The following is a 19,985-nucleotide window of genomic DNA, read 5'->3' on the forward strand; positions in this document are numbered from 1 at the left end:
TCATGAAGATAATTCTTAATGTTCTATTGCAACATTTGAATGTAGTTTTGAAATATACTCAAAACATGTTATCAATTTCCTCCAAGTTAGAAAAATTAAAAAATTAACAGTGATTGTAAAAAATCAAACTCTCAGTGACTGTGCCTTTGCATCTTAAGAAATCCTGGCACCTCATTTTCAATCTTAAAATTAACATATTGTAGTCTTAAATATTTATCATTAATATTTGGCTTGTTTTACAAGTTTCTTGGTAATTAATGCCATTTGTATCTGTTTTCTCCTAAGAGAAATTCCAATTGTGCCAGGATTTTGACTGTTTTATTCCCTTCTTTGGGCCACCTCTTACAGCGGCTGGCACAAAGAAGGTGCTCATTTATTTATTGAATTAATGGATTTTTTTTTAAAAAAAAAAAAGCTTTGGTGCACCCTACAAATTTTATTCTATAATTAGTATGAAAATGATGCAAAAGGATAGCAGTCAAATAAAATGCAATTTTCAGATACTCATTATTATGTTTTCTAGTGTCATTTTTTTATTTTGACCTGCACATGGGAAATTACACTTAAACTTTCACTTGTCCCAGCACAGAGGTATATCTGCATGAGAGTCCTAGTCACTACTTATGTTTATAGTATTACTCTGGGTTGCAATATTTATAGCTTTATTTATATCACTATTTTCTATTTTAATGTAATTGTTTGTTGCCTGACCTCACCACCCAACCTCCCACACATAAGCAGCCTGCACAAGGCAAGGATTTTTTTTTAATTTCATTCAAAGTTATAACCAAGGTTTCTAAAACAGTGCCTGCCACCAAGTATTTATTGAATAAATAAATGAATTACAAACTCTGTAGCTTAAAACCACAGAACATTTAGTGTATTGACAAACTTCTTAGATAAGATAGTCTTGCTGTGGGTATAACTTGCATTTCCCTTCAAATCACTAAAGATGTTGAGCATCTCTTACCATGTTCATTTGCTACTGCTGTTTCTTCCATGTGAAATATGCTGTTCATGTCTTTGTCCATTTTTCTAACAGGTTGTCTATCTTTTTCTTATTTATGTAGTTCTTTATATCGTTCATTCTAATCCTTCAAGTTATAAGTTGGCAAATACCTTCTCTTTGTCTTTCCACTCTACGCTGTCCAAGTACAGATGCTCTTGATTTTAATGCAGCTGAATTTAATCTTTTTAATGTAGTTGAATACAGTCTTTTCATTTCTGTGTATGGCTTTTTGTGTCTTCTTTTTAAAATAAATTCTTCCCTACACTGAGATAAAGATGTTTCTTCCCCACCACCTCAAGCTGTTATAGTTTAACTTTCACGTTTAGGTTGATGTTTGTGTACGGTAAGAGGCAGGTGTCCCAATTTCCTTTTTGTCTGCATGAGCATGAGCATGAGCATCATCTATTGCATACACTCTCCTTTTCGCAAAGTTTTGCGAAGCTACTTCTTTCATGTGACAAATCCAAAATATGGATGGGTCTGTTTTGGGGCTCTCTATTATGTTCCATTTGTTAACTTGTCTGTTTCTGTAGAAATAGCACTGACTTGGTTATGGCTTAGTAACAACACTTGGTATCTGATAGGGCAGGCCCCTGGCTTCTTACAGTTCTTCATGGATGTCCTGGATATTCTTAGGCCTTTGCTCTTTGATATAAATTTGAGACTCAGCTTGACAAGTTCCTCAAAAAAAACCAGGTGGGTTTTTTTCAATGGCACTGAATCTCTATTACCAATTTGGAGAGAAGGTACATCTTTTCTATACTGAGTCTTCTTTAATGTCTTCTAATAAATTTCGTTAAGTTGCTCTTATAAATGCATTGATTGTGGTGTATTTTTTAATACAGCTGATTCAGTTTGCTAACATTTTCTTTAAATTTTACATATAAGTCATAGATATCTTGGCCTATACTTTCCCTGTTTCATAGACTGTCTGCTTGTGGTGTTATAGTTATAACAATCTAGAAAGGATAAGATAGTGTACTTCTACACTCTGGAAATGTTTGTACATCTGTTCTTTAATCATTTGCAAGAACCATCTGGGGCTAACGTTTTGTTTATGAGAACATTTTAAATTACTGACCCAATCTCTTCAATTGCTTAGGTACTATCAGCTATTTCTTCTTGATTCAGTCCCAGTAAGTTCTATTTTTCTAGAAATTCATCTACTTTGTCTGTTTTCAAATTTATTGGCATTAATAATTCATAATATTTTATCAGTTTTTTAAAAGTTCTTATGTGTCTCTTTGTAACTGAACATGATTTACTTACATCTCATTTCTCTTTTTTCTTCATCAATCTTTCCAGAGGCTTGCCTTTTCCAACAAACAGCTTCTGGCTTTGTTGATCCTGTTACTGCATCTTTGCTACATATTCTTTATTACCTCCTTCCTCCTAACTTCTTTGAGATTATTCCAGTTTCTCTCCCCTAACTTAGCACATTAATTTTCAGACTTAATTATTTTCTAATAAAAGCTTCAGACTATAAAATTCCTACAAGTGCCATCTTAGAAATATTCCATAAGTTTTAATGTTTTCAAGTCAATGTGTCCTTGAATTTCCACTTATGATTTCCTTTGACCCATAAGTTGAGAAGTGTATATCGCATTTTAAAATATTGGCATTTTTTATAATTTATGTCTGTAATTGACTTCTACTTTAATGCACAGTGGTCAGAGAAAGTAGTTCTTATGATACCAGTTCTCTGAAATGTGTTGAACCTGGCTTTACCGCCTATTGTGAAATCAATTTTTATACATGTTCCATATGCACCTAAGAAAAAATATTTTTTCTAATTTTTTGATGCAAGGTCCTATTACATGCCCATTAAATCAAGTTTATGTATTTAAAATGTTTTGTCTTCACTAAAGTTTTTCTCTGCTTGACCTACCAAATACAGGAAGAACTGTGTTAAAATCTCTCACCACTGTGATGGATTTGCCAATTTATCCCCAGAATTTTATCAACCAGCTTAAAAATTTTATATCCTTATACTGAATTTTAAAATGTGGTGACATTCTATTTTTACTAATGTTTTTACTATATAATCTATTATGAATAGATTATTAATAATAATTAATATTAAATTAGTTGATATTAACATAGCTATCCCATAGCTGATATTAACATAGCTACCCCAGCTTTTTTTTGGTTAGTAGGACTTTATTTTGCTTGTTCTTTCATCTTACAATCTCTACCTTCTGACAAAATGTACATTAATTTTTATTAATTGAAGACTAAACTGAGAAAGTTCTAACTGATCAAAAGGTGATTATCTTCTAACTTACTAGTCACCCACCTCAAACCCCCATGGAAACAGGGTAAGAACTTTATTTAGCCTGCCCCATTTGAGAATGGAAATGAAGGGAAATCATGCCCCAACATTATTGCAGGGCACATTTTAGTGGAGTTTTACTGCGCTTGAATTTATTTCTCACATCTTACCTATTGCTTTCTAATTATCTCTTTCTTTCTATGTTTTTCCCTCTCCTCTCTCCCCTTCATTGGATTGTTTGAATCTTATGTTTTTGTATTTATTTTCTTATTCCATTTCTTTCCTCCCTGGTTTTGAAGTTATATACTCAACTACTATAGTGTCAATCATTTACTTTGAAATTTTACCACATACATATAACAAAGTCTAAACTTAATGTTTGACCCCACCATCCTAAATAAGGTAACTATTTTAGAACAGTTTAAAATAAATCATCCCCTCCCCTCTTAACTTACACACTATTATCTAGTATTGTAGTTGTCCTTTTTCTTAAAACTCACAAATGGGTCATTATTATCACATCCATGGCTGTTTCCAACAAACTACTGAAATAATCCATAGACCACTAGCTAAGAGGTGGCCCACTATGGTCTAGAGAGTACCAAGAAACATTGTGTGACCCATTCCCCATATATGCTGCTTCCAGGACTGTATGTGCCCTTTCCCCTACCTACCTTCAACTCACCCTTTTCAGTAGCATAATTCTACTCATTCTTTAACATATTCTTCAGTATTTTCTGAGAGTCCATTATTGTAATATAGTAGACATAGAACTGTTAACCAGATACACATGGTCTGTGCCCTCAGTGGGAACAACAAGCACTAAACAAAAGCAAGCAATACCCAATATTCATTGAGCATTTGCCAGGCATTGTTGTAAGTACTTCCCATGTTAACTCATTTAATCCTTAAAACAAGCCCATGAATTTACTATACTCTCCATTTTACAGACAAAGAGAGGTTAAGGATTTTGTTATAGTCACAAGGCTAGTAAGTAGAGTACAATTAAGAGTTTCAACCCAGGCATTTTAATTCCAAACTGTACTCCCAACCACTGAGATACACAAATAAGTCAATGATTACAAACCATAAGAGCCATGAAGCTGAGAAACAAGTTGAACAGACAAAGAATAACTGGAGTGAAGGGTTCCAAGGTTCTGAATAATTGTGGAGAAAGAAACCTAAAGATATGAAAATGAGAGGAAATGGGAAATGAGATGGAGATGAAAGCCTAAAAGAAAAATGAGAGCAGAAGATAATTATGATGTATGTGAAACCCGTTTCAGAGGGAATGCCTGCTTTAGCTACTTCATATCTATAGCTTCTACTGAACAGGTGTAAGTAGGAAGCTATATTTCAACCCAGTGACTCCTCTCTCACACTGTGATGACCCAGTCACAGCTGTTTCAATCAGCACTGTTAATCTGTTTTGCGTTATTTTAAACGAACACCTGAGACTCAGGAAGTTATAAAGAAATGAGGCTTATGTGGCTCACAGTTCTACAGACTGTACAAGCATGGCACCAACATCTGCTCAGTTTCTGGTGAGACCTCAGGAAGCTTTTACTCATGACTGAAGGAAAAAGGTGAGCAAGTGTGTCAGATGGTGAGAGAAGGACAAGAGAAATGAGGTGTCAGGCTCTTATAAACAAGCAGCCCTCATGAACTAATACAGTTCACTTATCACCAAGCCATTAATGAAGAATCCACTCTCGTGACCAAATTATCCCTACTTCCACCACTGAAGGTCACATTTCAACATGAGATTTGGAGGGGACAAATACCCAAACCATATTAAGCACTATTTAGATGTTTTTCCCATGAATTCAGGTTTGGGACACAAAGGGACAGTGAAATGGAAGAAAACAAGCTGACATTTGGAGTGACATGAGTAACACTAATGGCTAAGCACTTGAGGGAAGGTCCATGATGGTTATATAACTATAGGAAACTCTGGTCACATTCTGCCTTTAAAAAGTGTTTTTAACATTTTTACTGAAGAAGTACAAACACTAGTAATAATAATAATAATAATAATATCCCAAAAGTACAAAAAAAGTCACTAGCCATGAAAGAAATATAAATCAAAGCCACAATGAGATATCACTTCATACCAATTATATATTAGTCAGGGTTATCTAGAGAAGCGGAACCAATGGATTGTTAAAATCGAAAGAAATCAAAAGACAGTTCAGATATGGTGGCTCATGCCTGTAATCCCAGCACTTTGGTAGGCCAAGGTGGGTGGATTGCTTGAGCCCAGGATTTCAATACCAGCCTAGATGATATGGTTTGGCTATGTCCCCACCCAAATCTCAACTTGAATTGTAGTTCCCATAATTTCCATGTGTTGTGGGAGAGAGCTGGTGGGAGGTAATTGAATTATGGGGAGTGGTTAACCCCATGCTGCTGTTCTCGTGATAGTGAGTGAGTTCTCATGAGAGATGACGGTTTTATAGGGGCTTTTCCCTCTTTGCTCAGCACTTCTTCTTCCTGCCACCATGAGAAGGACATGTTTGCTTCTCCTTCTGCTATGACTGTAAGTTACCTGAGGCCTCCCCAGCCATGCGAAACTGTGAGTCAATTAAACGTCTTTCCTTTATAAATTACCCATTCTCAGGCAGTTCTTTATAGCAGCATGAGAATGGACTAATACAGTAAATTGGTAGCAGGAGTGGGGTGCTGCTAAAAGGGTACCCAAAAATGTGGAAGTGACTTTGGAACTGGGTAACAGGCAGAGGTTGGAACAGTTAGGAGGGTTCAGAAGAAGACTGGGAAAGTTTGGAACTTCTTAGAGATTTGGAGGGCTCAGAAGGCAGAAAGATGTTGGAAAGTTTGCAACTTCCCAGAGACTTGTTGAATTGCTTTGACCAAAATGCTGATAGTAATATGGGCAATGAAGTCCAAGCTGAGGTGATCTCAGAGGGAGATGAGGAACTTGTTGGGAACTGGAGCAAAGGTGACTCTTGTTATGCTTTAGCAAAGAGACTGGTGGCTTTTTGCCCCTGCTCTAGAGATCTGTGGAACTTTGAACCTAACAGAGATGATTTGGGGTATCAGGCAGAAGAAATTTCTAAGTGGCAAGGCATTCAACAGGGAGCAGAGGATAAAATTTTGGCAAATTTGCACCCTGATGATGTGACAGAAAATAAAAATCTATTTTCTGAGGAAAAAATTCAAGCCAGCTGCAGAAATCTGTATAAGTAACAAAGAGTGAAATGTTAATCACTAAGACAATGGGGAAAATGCCTCCAGGGCACTTCAGAGGTCTTTAGGGAAGGCCCTCCCATCATAGGCCCAGAGGCCCAGGAGGAAAAAATGGTTTCATGGGCCAGGCCCAGGGCCTTGCTGATTTGTGCAATCTCAGGACTTGGTGCCCTGCATCCCAGCCGTGGCTAAAAGAAGCCAACGTACAGCTCAGGTAATGGCTTCAGAAGCTGCAAGCTCCAAGCCTTGGCAGCTTCTACAAGGTGTTGAGTCTGCAGGTACACAGAAGAACTAAGGTTTGAGATCCTCTGCCTAGATTTCAGAGGATGTATGGCAATGCCTGGATGTCCAGACAGAAGTTTGCGCAGGGGTGGAGCCCTCAAGGAGAACCTCTGCTAGGACAGTGCAGAAGGGAAATGTGGGGTTGGAGCTTTCACACAGAGTCCCCACTGGAGCACAGCCTAGTGGAGCTGTGAAAAGAGGGCCACCATCCTCCAGAACCCAGAATGGTAGATCCACCGACAGTCTGCACCATTCACCTGGAAAAGCCACAGACACTCAATGCCAGCCTGTGAAGAGAGCCAGAAGGGGGTCTGTACCCTGCAAAGCCACAGGAGTAGAGATGCTGAAGGCCATGGGAGCCCACTTCTTGCATTAGCATGAGCTGGATGTGTGACATGGAGTCAAAGGAGATCATTTTGGAGATTTAAGATTTGACTACCCCACTAGATTTTGGACTTACTTGGGGCCTGTAGCCCCTTCATTTTGGCCAATTTTTCCCATTTGGAACAAGTGTATTTAATCAATGCCTGTACCCCCATTGTGTATAATAACTACCTTGCTTTTGATTTTACGGGCTCATAGGCAGAAGGGACCTGCCTTGTCTCCAATGAGGCCTTGGACTTTTAGGTTAATGCTGGAATGAGTTAAGATACTGGGGGACTGTAGGGAGGCATGATTGTGTTTTGTAATGTGAGAACATGAGATTTGGGAGGGACTGGGGCAAAATGATATGGTTTGGCTGTGCCCTCACCCAAGTCTCATCTTGAATTATAGTTCCAATAATCCCCATATGTCATGGGAGGGACCCAGTGGGAGGTAATTGAGTCATGGGGGAGGTTACCCTCATTCTGATGTTCTCATGATAGTGAGTAAGTTCTCATGAGATCTGATTATTTTATTTTATTTTATTTTTTGAGACAAAGTCTGGCTCTATCGCCCAGGCTGGAGTGCAGTGGCACGATCTCGGCTCACTGCAACCTCCGCCTCCTGGGTTCACACCATTCTCCTGCCTCAGTCTCCTGAGTAGCTGGGACTACAGGTGCCCGCCACCACGCCCAGCTAATCTTTTGTATTTTTAGTAGAGACGGGGTTTCACTGTGTTAGCCAGGGTGGTCTCGATCTCCTGACCTTGTGATCCGCCCGCCTCGGCCTCCCAAAGTGCTGGGATTACAGGCTTGAGCCACCGCGCCCAGCCAAGATCTGATTATTTTATAAGGGTTTTTTTCCCTCTTTGCTAGGCACTGCTCTTCCCGCCATCATGTGAAGAAGGACGTGTTTGCTTCCCCTTCCACCAATGCTTGTAAGTTTCCTGAGGGCTCCCCAGTCAAGCAAAAGTGTGAGTCAATTAAACCTCTTTCCTTTATAAATTACCCAGTCTCAGGCAGTTCTTTATAGCAGCATGAGAATGGACTAATACACTAGGCAACATGGCAAAACCACATCTCTACAAAAAAATATAAAAAGTAGCCAGGCATTGTGGTACATGCCTGTGGTCCCAGGTACTCAGGAAGTGAGAGGATCAACTGAGCCAGGGAAGTTGAGGCTGCAATGAGCCATGATTGTGCCATTGCACTCCAAATGGGATGATGGGATGACAGAGCAAGACCCTGTCTCACAAAAAATAAAAATCAAAAAATCAAACGACAGACAGTAATGAGTATTGATATGGCTGTGGAGAAACTGAAACCTTCATTCATTGCTGCTGAGATTATAAAATGGTGTAGACACTTTAGAAACAGTTTGAAAGTTCTTCAAAATATTAAAGATATTTAATTAAATATTAAAGAATCTCTAGACAGGCTAACTGTTGAAGGGCATTCTCAGACAAAGCCAGTCTGCAAAGACTGAAATAAGCGCCTACTTCTTCTAATGCACAGACATAAACACATGGCCACAACCATCAACAACAATCAGGAACAAATGACATCACTTAAGAAACAAAATAAATTACCAGTGACCATCCCTAAAGAAACAGAGATGTATGAACTTACAAAGAATTCAAAATAACTGTTTTAAGAAAGCTCAGCAAACTTCAAGAAAACACAAAGAAACAATGCAATGAAATTAGGAAAATAATCAGTGACCACAATTAGAAAGGTAATAAAAAGATTGAAATAATAAAAGAAAAACACCAAACAGAAATCATGGGGCTGAAAAATACAATGAACAAAATTAAAATGCAATATGGGAGCATCAACTGCAGAAGTAGTCAAGAAGAAGAAAGAAACTATGAACTCAAAGACAGGTTATTTGAAAATACACAGAGGAGAAAAAAGAATGAAAATGAATGAAGAAAGCTTACAAGATTTATGGAACAGCATCAAAAGAGCAAAGTTTTGAGTCACAGGAGTTAAAGAAGGAGAAAAGGAAGATAAAGGGGGTAAAAAGCTTAATTAAAGAAACAGTAACAGAAAATTTTCCAAACCTGAAGAAAGATGTAAATCTCTACATACAGAAAAAGTCAAGGGTCTCTAATCAGATTCAGTCCAAACAAGACTACCTCAAGACATATTACAATAAAACTATCAAAAATTAAAAACGAGAGGATCCTGAAAACAGCAAGAGATAAGAAGCAAAAAACATATAAGAGAGTCCCAATATGGTTGGCAACAGACTTGTCAGCAGAGACCTACCAAGTCAGGAGAGAAAGGGATGATATATTCAAAGTGTTCAAGGAGAAAAATACCAACCAAAAGTAATGTACCCAGCAAAGTGTCCTTCAGAAATGAAGGAGAGATACTTTCCCAGACAAACAATAGCTGAGGGAGTTAATCATGACCACACCTATTTTATAAGAAATGTAAAAGGAGTTCCTCAAGCTGAAAGAAAAATATGCTAATGAGTAACACGAAAACATCTGAAAGTATAAAACTGACTGCTAAAAGAAAGTACACAGGTAAATTAAAAATACACTAATACTGTAATGATGGTATGCAAATCACTTATATCTGTAGTAGGAAAGATAAAAGAGAAAACTATTAAAAGTAATAATAGCTAAAATAATTTGTTAAGGGATACACAATATGAAAAAATGTAAACTGTGACATCAAAAATTCAAAATGTCAAGGGATTAAGTAAAAGTGTAGATTTTTTTTGTTTGTTTGTTTTGGAGGGTTTTTGCAATAAAAATGAAGTTGTCAAGTTAAAATAAACTATTATAACTCTTAAGATGTTTTTTGGTAACCACAAATCAAAAACCAATAGGAGACACATAAAAACTAAAAAGCAAGAAATCAAAACATACCACTAGAGAAAATCACTTCACCACAAAAAAAAGACAGCAAGAGAGGAAGAAAAGAATAAAGGATCTACAAAAGAACCATGAAACAATAAGCAAAATGGCAGTACAAAGTCCTTACTTATCAATAATTACCTTGAACATGAATGGATTAAATTAGCCAATCAAAAAACATAGTGTCTGAGTGGATAAATAAAACTAGATCCAACTGTATGCTGCCCATGACAGACTCATTTCATCTGTAAATACACACACAGACTGATGGTGAAGGAATGGAAAAAGATATTCCATGGAAACAGAAACCAAAAGAGACCAGGAGTATACTTATATCATATTAAACAAACTTTAAGTCAGAAAGTATAAAGAAGAAACAAAGATCCTATATAATGATACAAGGGTCAATTCAATAAGAGGATATAACAATAAGTTATATGAAGGCACTTTTACTCCAGTTCTCCCATTTTGAATTTTCAATGTCACAATTTATATATTTTACATTGCATATCCCTTAATAAATTACGTAGCTATTGTTTTTTGTAAATATATATGAACCCAACATCAGTACACCTAAAGATAAATACCAAACATTGGCCAGGCGTGGTGGCTCATGTCTGTAATCCCAGCACTTTGGGAGGCCAAGGCGGGTGGATCATGAAGTCAAGAGATCAAGACCATCCTGACCAACATGGTGAAACCCTGTTTTTATTAAAAATACAAAAATTAGCTGGGAGTGGTGGCAGGTGCCTGTAGCCCCAGCTACTCAGGAGGCTGAGGCAGGAGAATCACTTGAACTGGGAGGCGGAGGCTGCAGTGAGCCGAGACCCCGCCACTGCACTCCAGCCTGGCAACAGAGGAGACTCCGTCTCAAAAACAACAACAACAACAACAACAACAAAGATAGACTGCAATACAGCAATACTAGGGGACTTCAACACACTACCTTCAGCAATGGACAAATCATCTCAACAGAAAATCAGTAAGAAACATCAGATTTAAACTATACTCTAGAACAAATGGACAGATCAGACATAAAACATTTCACCTAATGGCAAGAGAATACACATTCTTCTCAACTGCATATGGAACATGCACCAGGGCGCACCAGGAGATATCACATGTTAGGCCACTAAACAAGTCTTAACAAATTTAAGCAGAAGGAAATCATATCAAGTTTCTTTTCTGACCACAATAATAAAAAATTAGAAATCAGTAACAGAGGTGCTTCAGCAAATTCACAAATACATGGAAATTGAACAACATGCTCCTGAATGATCAGTGGGTCAATGAAGAAACTGAAAGCAAAATTCAAAAATTTCCTGAGATGAAAAAAAAATGGAAACACAGCCTACCAAAACCCATGGAACACAGCAAAAGCAGTTTTAAGAGCAAAGTTTATGGCAGTAAATGCCTACATAAAAACAAAAAACCTCAAATAAACAACCAAAAAACCCCAATAGACATCTTTCAAAGACATACAAATGTCCAAAATGTACAAGAAAAAAAAAAAGCTCAATATCACTAATGACCATAAAAATGCAAATAAAAACCACAATGAGATATCACCTCATACTACACTTAGAATGATGATTACCAAAGAGACAAAAGATAACAAGTGTTGGCAAGTATGTAGAGAAAAGGGAATTTTTGCACCCTGTTGGTGAGGAGGTAAATTAATATAGCCATTATGAAAAGCAGTATGGAGTTCCTTTAAAAGTTAAATACAGAACTACCATATGATCCTACAATCCCACCACTATATGTATGTGTGTGTGTATACATATATATACATATATAAAATGAAATCAATATATCAAAGAGCCATGTGCATTCCCATGTTCATTATAGCACTATTCATAATAGCCAAGATATGGAATCAACCTAAGTGTCCACCAATGCATGAACAGAGAAAATGTGCTACACATACACAAGAGAAAACTGTTCAGCTATAAAAAAAGAAGGAAATCCTGTTATTTGTAACAACATGAATGAAATAAGCCAGGTAAAGACAAATACTGCATGATCTCACTCATGTGGAATCAGAAAAAGTTAATCTCATAGAAGCAGAGAGCAGAATACTTTGGGAGTGGGGTATGGTTTGTGTTAAAGGACCCACAATTTCAGCTTGACACGAGGAATAAGCTCAAGAGCTCCACTGTACAACATGAAGACTATAATTAATAATAATATATTATATTCTTGAAAAATACTAAGAGAATGGATGTAAAGTGTTCTCACCACAGAAATCATTAAATATGAGATGTATCATGTTAATTAGCTAGACTTAGTCACTCCACAATGTATATATACTTCAAAACATCATGTTGTACATGATAAACACATATAATTGTCAATTTAAAAATGAATAAATGTTTTAAATCACTTAATTGTATACTTTAGAAAAGTGAATTTATGGTATGTGAATTACAACTCAGTAAAGCTGCCGGCTGGGCGCAGTGGCTCACTCCTGTAATCCCAGCACTTTGGGAGTCCAAGGCAGGTGGATCACCTGATGTCAGGAGTTCAAGATGAGCCTGGCCAATATGGTGAAACCGCCTCTACTAAAAATAAAAAAAAAATAGCCAGGCGTGGTGGCACGTGCCTGTAGTCCCAACCACTGGGAGGCTGAGGCAGGAAAATTACTTGAACCTGGGAGGTGGAGGTTGCAGTGAGCTGAGATCACACCATTGCACTCCAGCTGGGCAACAGAGTGAGACTCCATCTCAAAAAAAAAAAAAAAGTTACATAAATCGGAGGAAAAAAGACAAAGAGATCTTGGACATACATAATGAAGACTAGGGAGGTGTTTTAAAGCCACACTTACAAACACAGAGTTCTAATGCAGGATATTAAAGTGAAAGTCAATTGTTGACCAACATGAAGAGCTTACCTTTGAAGAATCAACTCTGCTTGTTGTTCAGAAATAGTCAGACCCAGTGTCTGGAGAGACTGGACAATTTCTGAAGCCTCAATTTTTCCTTTAAAAAAATAAAAAGGGCAAAAATAAAACTCGAAACTGACAAGAGCCACAGAAATCATGAATTTCAAATCTCTCATTTAAGAGAAAGCTTTAAACTGATTAAGGCAAAATTATGCATTAGGTGAGTTATAGATTTGCTTAAATGCCTATCCCAACATCAATACTAAAAATGTAACAAATACATTAAACAAATAAACACACATTTTTTAAAAATTCAGTAATTATAACAGCCTTATAGATAAATAATATTCCCCCAAAGAGACCAACTTCTCAAGTGGCCTTACCAAGTAATGTAATTAAGAAGTAGCAGAACTAAGATCCAAATCAAGATATTCTAACTCTAAGACAAATTCAATTAAAGTAGGATCTAGTCATTTAAAAAGTATCTATTTCTACATTTTTAATAAATTACTAGACATTTACTATGCAAAACATCATATATGGCTGAGTTAAAGAGAAGTAGTAAATGAGGAAATAGAGCTAAAGCACAGACTATTCTTTTAAAAATCTGGCAGTAAAAGGCCAGGCATGGTGGCCCACACCTGTAATCCCAGCACTTTGGGAGGCTGAGGTGGGTGGATCACCTAAGGTCAGCAGTTTGAGACTAGTGTGGCCAACATGGTGAAACCCCATCTCTACTAAAAATACAAAAATTAGCCAGGCATGGTGGCAGGTACCTATAATCCCACCTACTCGGGAGGCTAAGAGAGGAAAATTGCTTGAAGCCGGGAGGCAGAGGTTGCAGTGAGCTGAGATTGCGCCATTGCACTCCAGCCTTGGTGAGAAAGTGAGACTCCGTCTCAAAAATAAATAAATAAAAATAAAAATCTGGCAGTAAAAATAAGGGGAACAAGGAGAAAAGAACAATAATAGACAGAAAATTTTTAATACTAGGGAAATTAGAGCATGTTTGTAGACAGAAGGAGAACAATCAGAAGACAGGAAGAGAATATAGAAAATAAAATAGAAGCAATAAATGTAAGCAGTGCTATATTTCCTTCCAGCAATTCACAGGCTCAAGAGAATCCTAAGACTACTGTACATGAAAAAGAATGAAACAAAACAAAGAGAGGGTCTGGTGCTGAAGCAGCATAAGCAGCTGACTTCTCCAGAAAAAGAGGAAGACAAAAATTACTGTTAGTGGTGAAAGGATAGACTTTCTTGGAGAAAGGACCCTGGAGAGATGACAGGATTGTGAGAGAATCCTCCTGGGGAGAGGGAAGGAGCAGCATGAGAATCTGGACCATGTAAGGACAGTGAGAGGCAGCATCTGTTAGCAAAGAAATTATGCAAATACCCTTCTGAATATTCTCCTTTAGAACTGCACTCTTAAAAGAGATATGCTCAATTCTCATTATTCACAGTAATCATGTTCCATAAAGTTCTATATTCATTGCAAACACTGAATTAGCAAATACCGAACCATTGTTCCTACAGGAAAAACAGGGTTAGGTTCCTGTGAGCCTCTGATCACAACACTTTCATAACTGATTAATACATAACCTTGTTTTATGTCTGTTTCTCTTTGAAGGCACCTCATTTAATGTGTGTTGTTGATTCACTAACATTGAATTTGGGGCAAAGCTTATCTAATGCATATATTTTCTCCATAAGGCATGCCATGGCTTTCTTGCATTTAGGAACACTAGATAGCATTTCAGCACTACATTTGGTGAACGTTTTAAAAAGGAAATTACCAATAAAAATACGAAAATGCAAAAACTGGCACAAAATAGACTTTGAAAGGGATACTTGCTAATTAGTAGTATGAGAGCTGAAACAAGAAGGCAGAGTGTTGTCTTGTTCTACTAGTTAGGAATGTACATGCTAAGCAACTCAAGTTTTTCACTGCTCTGTGCGTGTCCAGGAATGCCTGGGAAAGTACTGTGAGTATATATTTTGGGGTTACTTTTGGGATAAATTTTATTGAGTAGGCAAATTCACAAATACAGAATCCCCAAATAATGAGGATCAACTGTATATGTTTTGTATTAAAGAAGTGTGAAAAATAAAAATATGAACCTATAATGCCACAATGTTTTAAAATATACAAACATGGTAAATTATGGAAACATTGTGTGGATTTCCTACAAATATACCAACAAAATGTCATCTTTATTTCCTCTAGTTGATTCAGAATTTTATAAAATGAACAATTGATATGTATACAACTTATGTACTGGGATGACTGACCTCTGATTATCTGGCAATTGATCTTAAGGTAGCTCCATCTCTCAGCTACTGCCTGCCATAACAGCACACAGACAATCTGACCCGCAAGACAATCCGAACTGCAGATGGTCCATGTTGGAATGAAAGTTTGCAGAGAAGAAAGAAAGCTGAATTTTGCTAGAAGACTGGACTAAGACTAGACTTGGTGGCATATATTGTAAGGCTGATGGGCAACAAATGTTTCAACAGCACTACTTCCAACCCAAACTCAGCTCTTCCTGGCTGAGAGTCACAGATGTGAATAATCTTCAAAACCATTTAAAGACTTCAGTTTGTTTGTTTGAAGGAACTTGCTTTGAATTAAACTTTAATATTCAGTGTAAATCAGGGATGGCAAACTATAACCCTCAAGCCAAATAAGGTGTATTAACTATCTTTGGAAATAAAGTTTTATTGGAAATCAGCCATCCCCATTCATTTACATATTGTCCATGGCTGCTTTTTAGGTACAACAGCAGAGATAAGTAGCTACAACTGAGACCACATGACCCACAAAGCTAAAATATTTATTATCTGGACTTCTGGACAAAAAAGTTTGCTTATCTCAGACATGAACCACATCTCCTGTCAATGTATTTGTTTAACTTGTTTCTTTAATAACAAGTCTGTAAATGAAATGACCCTGACTATTCACAAGTAGGGAGGGGTCTGGTACTGCATTACAATTTTTATAAATTCTCTCTTCCTGTTAAAGGTTGCCTCTGGTGATGAGGGCTTCAAGACTCTATTTCTAATTAGAATTAGATAAGGTCTTCAGAGTAGGGTCCCCATGATGGGACTAGTGGCTTTATAAGAGGAAGAGAGATCTGAGGTAGCGCATTTGCTCTGTGATGCCTGCTAGCATGTTATGACACAGTAAGAGGCCCTCACCAGATTCAGCTCTTCAGCTTTGAACTTCCCAGCCTCCAGAACTATCAGAAATAAATTTCATTTCTTCATAAATTACCCAGTCTATGGTATTCTGTTATAGCAACAGAAAACAGATTAAGAGAAACTCCAACCTATTAATCAAAATAGAGAAGTCATACTCTTAACTAGAAGGTACATACTTAAATGTTTATATGCTACTTTCCCCTAATTTCCAGGATCAGAGTATCTTCTCTAAATTAATTCTTCCAAAAATACTAACAAATGCAAGATAATCTGAAAGTTTTTTAAATTTTAGACTACACAATTGTCATTCTTGTACACAAATAAAAACAAATCTCACTTACCCAGAGGACAAGAAAATACAATTATTATTTTTAACCTACATGTTTAAGTCAAATCAGCATAATGTTCCATAGTTAATATTTACAACAGGCCCTGCCCACAGTTTATAATTCAGCAATGTAATTCATTACATTTCAAAGTAATGAAAAAGAAAAGCTATCTATAAGTTTTCTTCACTAAATAATATAAACTCTACATAAAAATCATATTACTAAGAAAAATAAGTATTAACACAAATAATAATTATCTAAAACCACAGAGATTAAATAAGCATGCTTTTAGACTCTTGGAAGCACGAGAAATGCTTCTTCATAGCTGGTGATAAATATAAAAGAAAGACACACCATCATTATTTTTGTCTAAACTCTTAAATGCCAACTTCATTTTCTTCTCATGGTCTTTAAGGTACTTCATAAATTCTTCAAAATCCAGCTTCCCATCTTTGTTGACATCTCCAGTAGTAAAAATTTTCTATAAAAAGAACAAAAAACATTAGAAAGAAGTTGTTGCCAATATGGGCTGATGCACTAAATTATTTCTACACATATTTCAAGCAGATTGGCTGTTTTCCTAAAAGACTATAGTACCTATTTTTGGCCAGATGTATCATCATTCATTATGGCAAAGATCTATAATAAAAGTAGTTGTACTGCTGCAAAAAGATTCTGGGTCTTGTGTTAAATTTTCAATCAGAAAAATGATGCACTGATTTTTATAAAACATGACATTTTTAAAGCTAATATAACCACAGCCTAAATTTCTTGACATGTACTTTATAAACCCCAAGATAGAAGACAAACACTTGACCTACCACAGGATTTAAAATATTGCAGCACTTTGGGAAGCTGATGGGGGAGGATCACTTGAGGTCAGGATTCAAGACCAGACTGGACAACATAGTGAGACCTCATCTCCATAAAAAATTTTTAAAATTAGCCAGATGTGTTGGCACATGCCTATAAATACTAGCTACATGGAGGCTGAGATAGGAGGATCACTTGAGCCCAGGAATTTGAGGTTACAATGAGCTATACTGCACCACTGCATTCTAACCTGGTGACAGAGAAAGACCCTGTCTCTAAAAAAGAAAGAAAGAAGAAAGCCTAAAATGGTGTTTTTCCCTTTGATTTCAAAAATTAAATAATCTTTTACTAAGGATGATCCGTATAAAAAGCTGTCATAGCAAACTGTAAGCCCTCTCCTACCACCACCCAAAATATAACCTATCTACCTATTATGACACTCACAATCACCCACTCAAAGATCACAAATTCTACTGTTCTGATGGTCATACTCTTCCAGGTAAATAATGCCAAGTTAGGCCGGGCTCGGTGGCCGACGCCTGTAATCCCAGCACTTTGGGAGGCTGAGGCGGGCGGATCACCTGAGGTCGGGAGTTCAGGACCAGCCTGACCAACATGGAGAACCCCCCCATCTCTACTAAAATACAAAATTAGCTGGGCGTGGTGGTGCATACCTGTAATCCCAGCTACTTGGGAGGCTGAGGCAGAAGAATCGCTTGAACCTGGGAGGTGGAGGTTGCAGTGAGCCGAGATCACACCATTACACTCCAGCCTGGGCAATAAGAGTGAAACTCCATCTCAAAAAAATAAATAAATAAATAAAAATAATGCCACATTGTGACTGGATAGTTTAATGGTCATGGTCAGATCTCCAACCTCCAGACTTAGAGAGACAGATCTGAAACTTGTGAGCTGCAACTAAAGCTACACTTAGAGAAAGATTTCTGGTTTAAAATCTTTAGTAATTAATCTTTCATAATTAGAAAAGAAGAAAGACTGGAAATCAGTGACCAATCACTGAGGCTTATCTCAATCTCAGGAAATTATTTAAAAATGAAGCAAAAAAGAAGTTGAAGGAAATAAGGAGCAAAACGTAATGAGAAAGAAAACACGTCATTGGGAAGATTAACAAAGCCAAAAGACAGTTCTTTGAAAAGACTCTTAAAATTGATAAACTCCTAAACTGGCCAATAACTAATGTCAGAAAGTAAAGATGGAAACTACTAGACACTATAGACATTAATGGCCACTATAGACAAAACTGGCCAATAACTAATGTCAGAAAGTAAAGATGGAAACTACTAGACACTATAGACATTAATGATATTATGAACAGCTTTATATCAAAAATGTGAACGTGAGATAACAAACACCTATAAAAACTTATTAAAAACTGACAGAAGACAGCAGAAATTCTGTGTAGCCCTATACTCAGATTTTAAAGAAATGTAAAGTGTAATTTGTAAACATTCCCATGAAGAAAAATCGAGGCCCACATGGTTTTAACAATAATGTCTACCAAACTTTAAGGAAAAAAAAAACACCAATTTTCCAGAGAATTGAAAGGGTGGGAACATTTGCCAACCCATTTTATGAGGTGGGTATACACTTGATTCTAAAACCTAACAGGGACATCACAAAAAAAAAGGAAAATTACAAGCAATGTCAACTAGTGAAAAAGATGCAAAACTCCTACAAAAAATATTAGCAAATCAAATCTAATAATACACAAAATGGATGACATTATATATATGTACATATATATTCATGCACTGTATACATTTCAGTCAATGACAGACCTCATATATTACAGTGGTTTAGTAAGATTATAGTACCATATTTTCACCATGGAATACTACACAGCCATAAAAAATAATAAAACCATGTCCTCTACAGCAACATGGCTGCAGCTGATGGCCATTATCCTAAGCGAATTAACGCAGAAATAGAAAACCAAAAACCACATGTTCTTACATATACATGTGAGCAAAACATGGGGTGCACAGGGATATAAAGATGGAAACAGCAGAAACTGGGGACTACAAGAATGGGGAGGGAATGGGAAAGGGTTGAAAAATTATCGATTGGGTACTATGCTCACTACCTGAGTGACAGGGTTCAATTGTACCCCAAACCTCAGTATCACGCAATATACCCTTGTAACAAATGTACACATACCCCCTGAATCTCAACTAAAAGTTGAACAAATTACCATATTTTTACTGTATCTTTTCTATGTTTGGATACACAAATACTAGTGTGTTATAACTGCCTACAGTATTCAGTACAGTAACCTGCTACAATCCAAGAGAAAAATGTCACAGCATTCTGTGGCGCCATTTATGTACTGAAGTTTCCTGTAAGAGGTTTATATTTTGGCCAATGGAAACATCAGTGAACAAGAATAGTCACTGACCAAAAGGGGCTTGCTGCCCAATGAACTAGAAGTCAATACTATAGTACCAGGTTTTGAGAAAAGAAAAGCTTCTTATTGCAAGATGACCCACAAGAAGACAGGAGTCCAGCTCAAATCTGTCTCCCTGGGCTGGCTTTAAGGTAGTCATTTTATTAGAAAAGGTTTGGGGGCAGATTCTGGATTAGTGGGTGATTGGTGGAAGGAAAGGGGGAGGTCTCCCAAGACCTTAGGCATGCATAGTTATCTCTCCATGCTACCTCACGGATTGTGTGTGAAAATCTGGGGGGAGTTAGTATAAAATACGTGGTGGAAATTTGGGCTGTAACATCAGCAAGTT

At 36.9% G+C, this 19,985-nt stretch overlaps 1 protein-coding gene across 2 annotated transcripts in view; it reads right to left on the bottom strand.

The window, feature by feature from the left end:
• LOC112606919 (calcium-binding mitochondrial carrier protein SCaMC-1) overlaps positions 1-19,985 on the bottom strand; it is a 56,076-nt gene that overhangs the window by 23,456 nt on the left and 12,635 nt on the right. For both annotated transcript variants that reach the window (XM_025357881.1, XM_025357891.1), the window contains exons 2-3: positions 16,774-16,900; positions 12,896-12,983 (exon numbers count right to left, since the gene is read on the bottom strand). In XM_025357881.1, the coding sequence (XP_025213666.1) occupies positions 12,896-12,983; positions 16,774-16,900 (215 nt within the window). The remainder of the gene's footprint in view (positions 1-12,895; positions 12,984-16,773; positions 16,901-19,985) is intronic.

This window comes from Theropithecus gelada, chromosome 1 (genome assembly GCF_003255815.1).
Source record: "Theropithecus gelada isolate Dixy chromosome 1, Tgel_1.0, whole genome shotgun sequence".
NCBI classification, from domain to species: domain Eukaryota; kingdom Metazoa; phylum Chordata; class Mammalia; order Primates; family Cercopithecidae; genus Theropithecus; species Theropithecus gelada.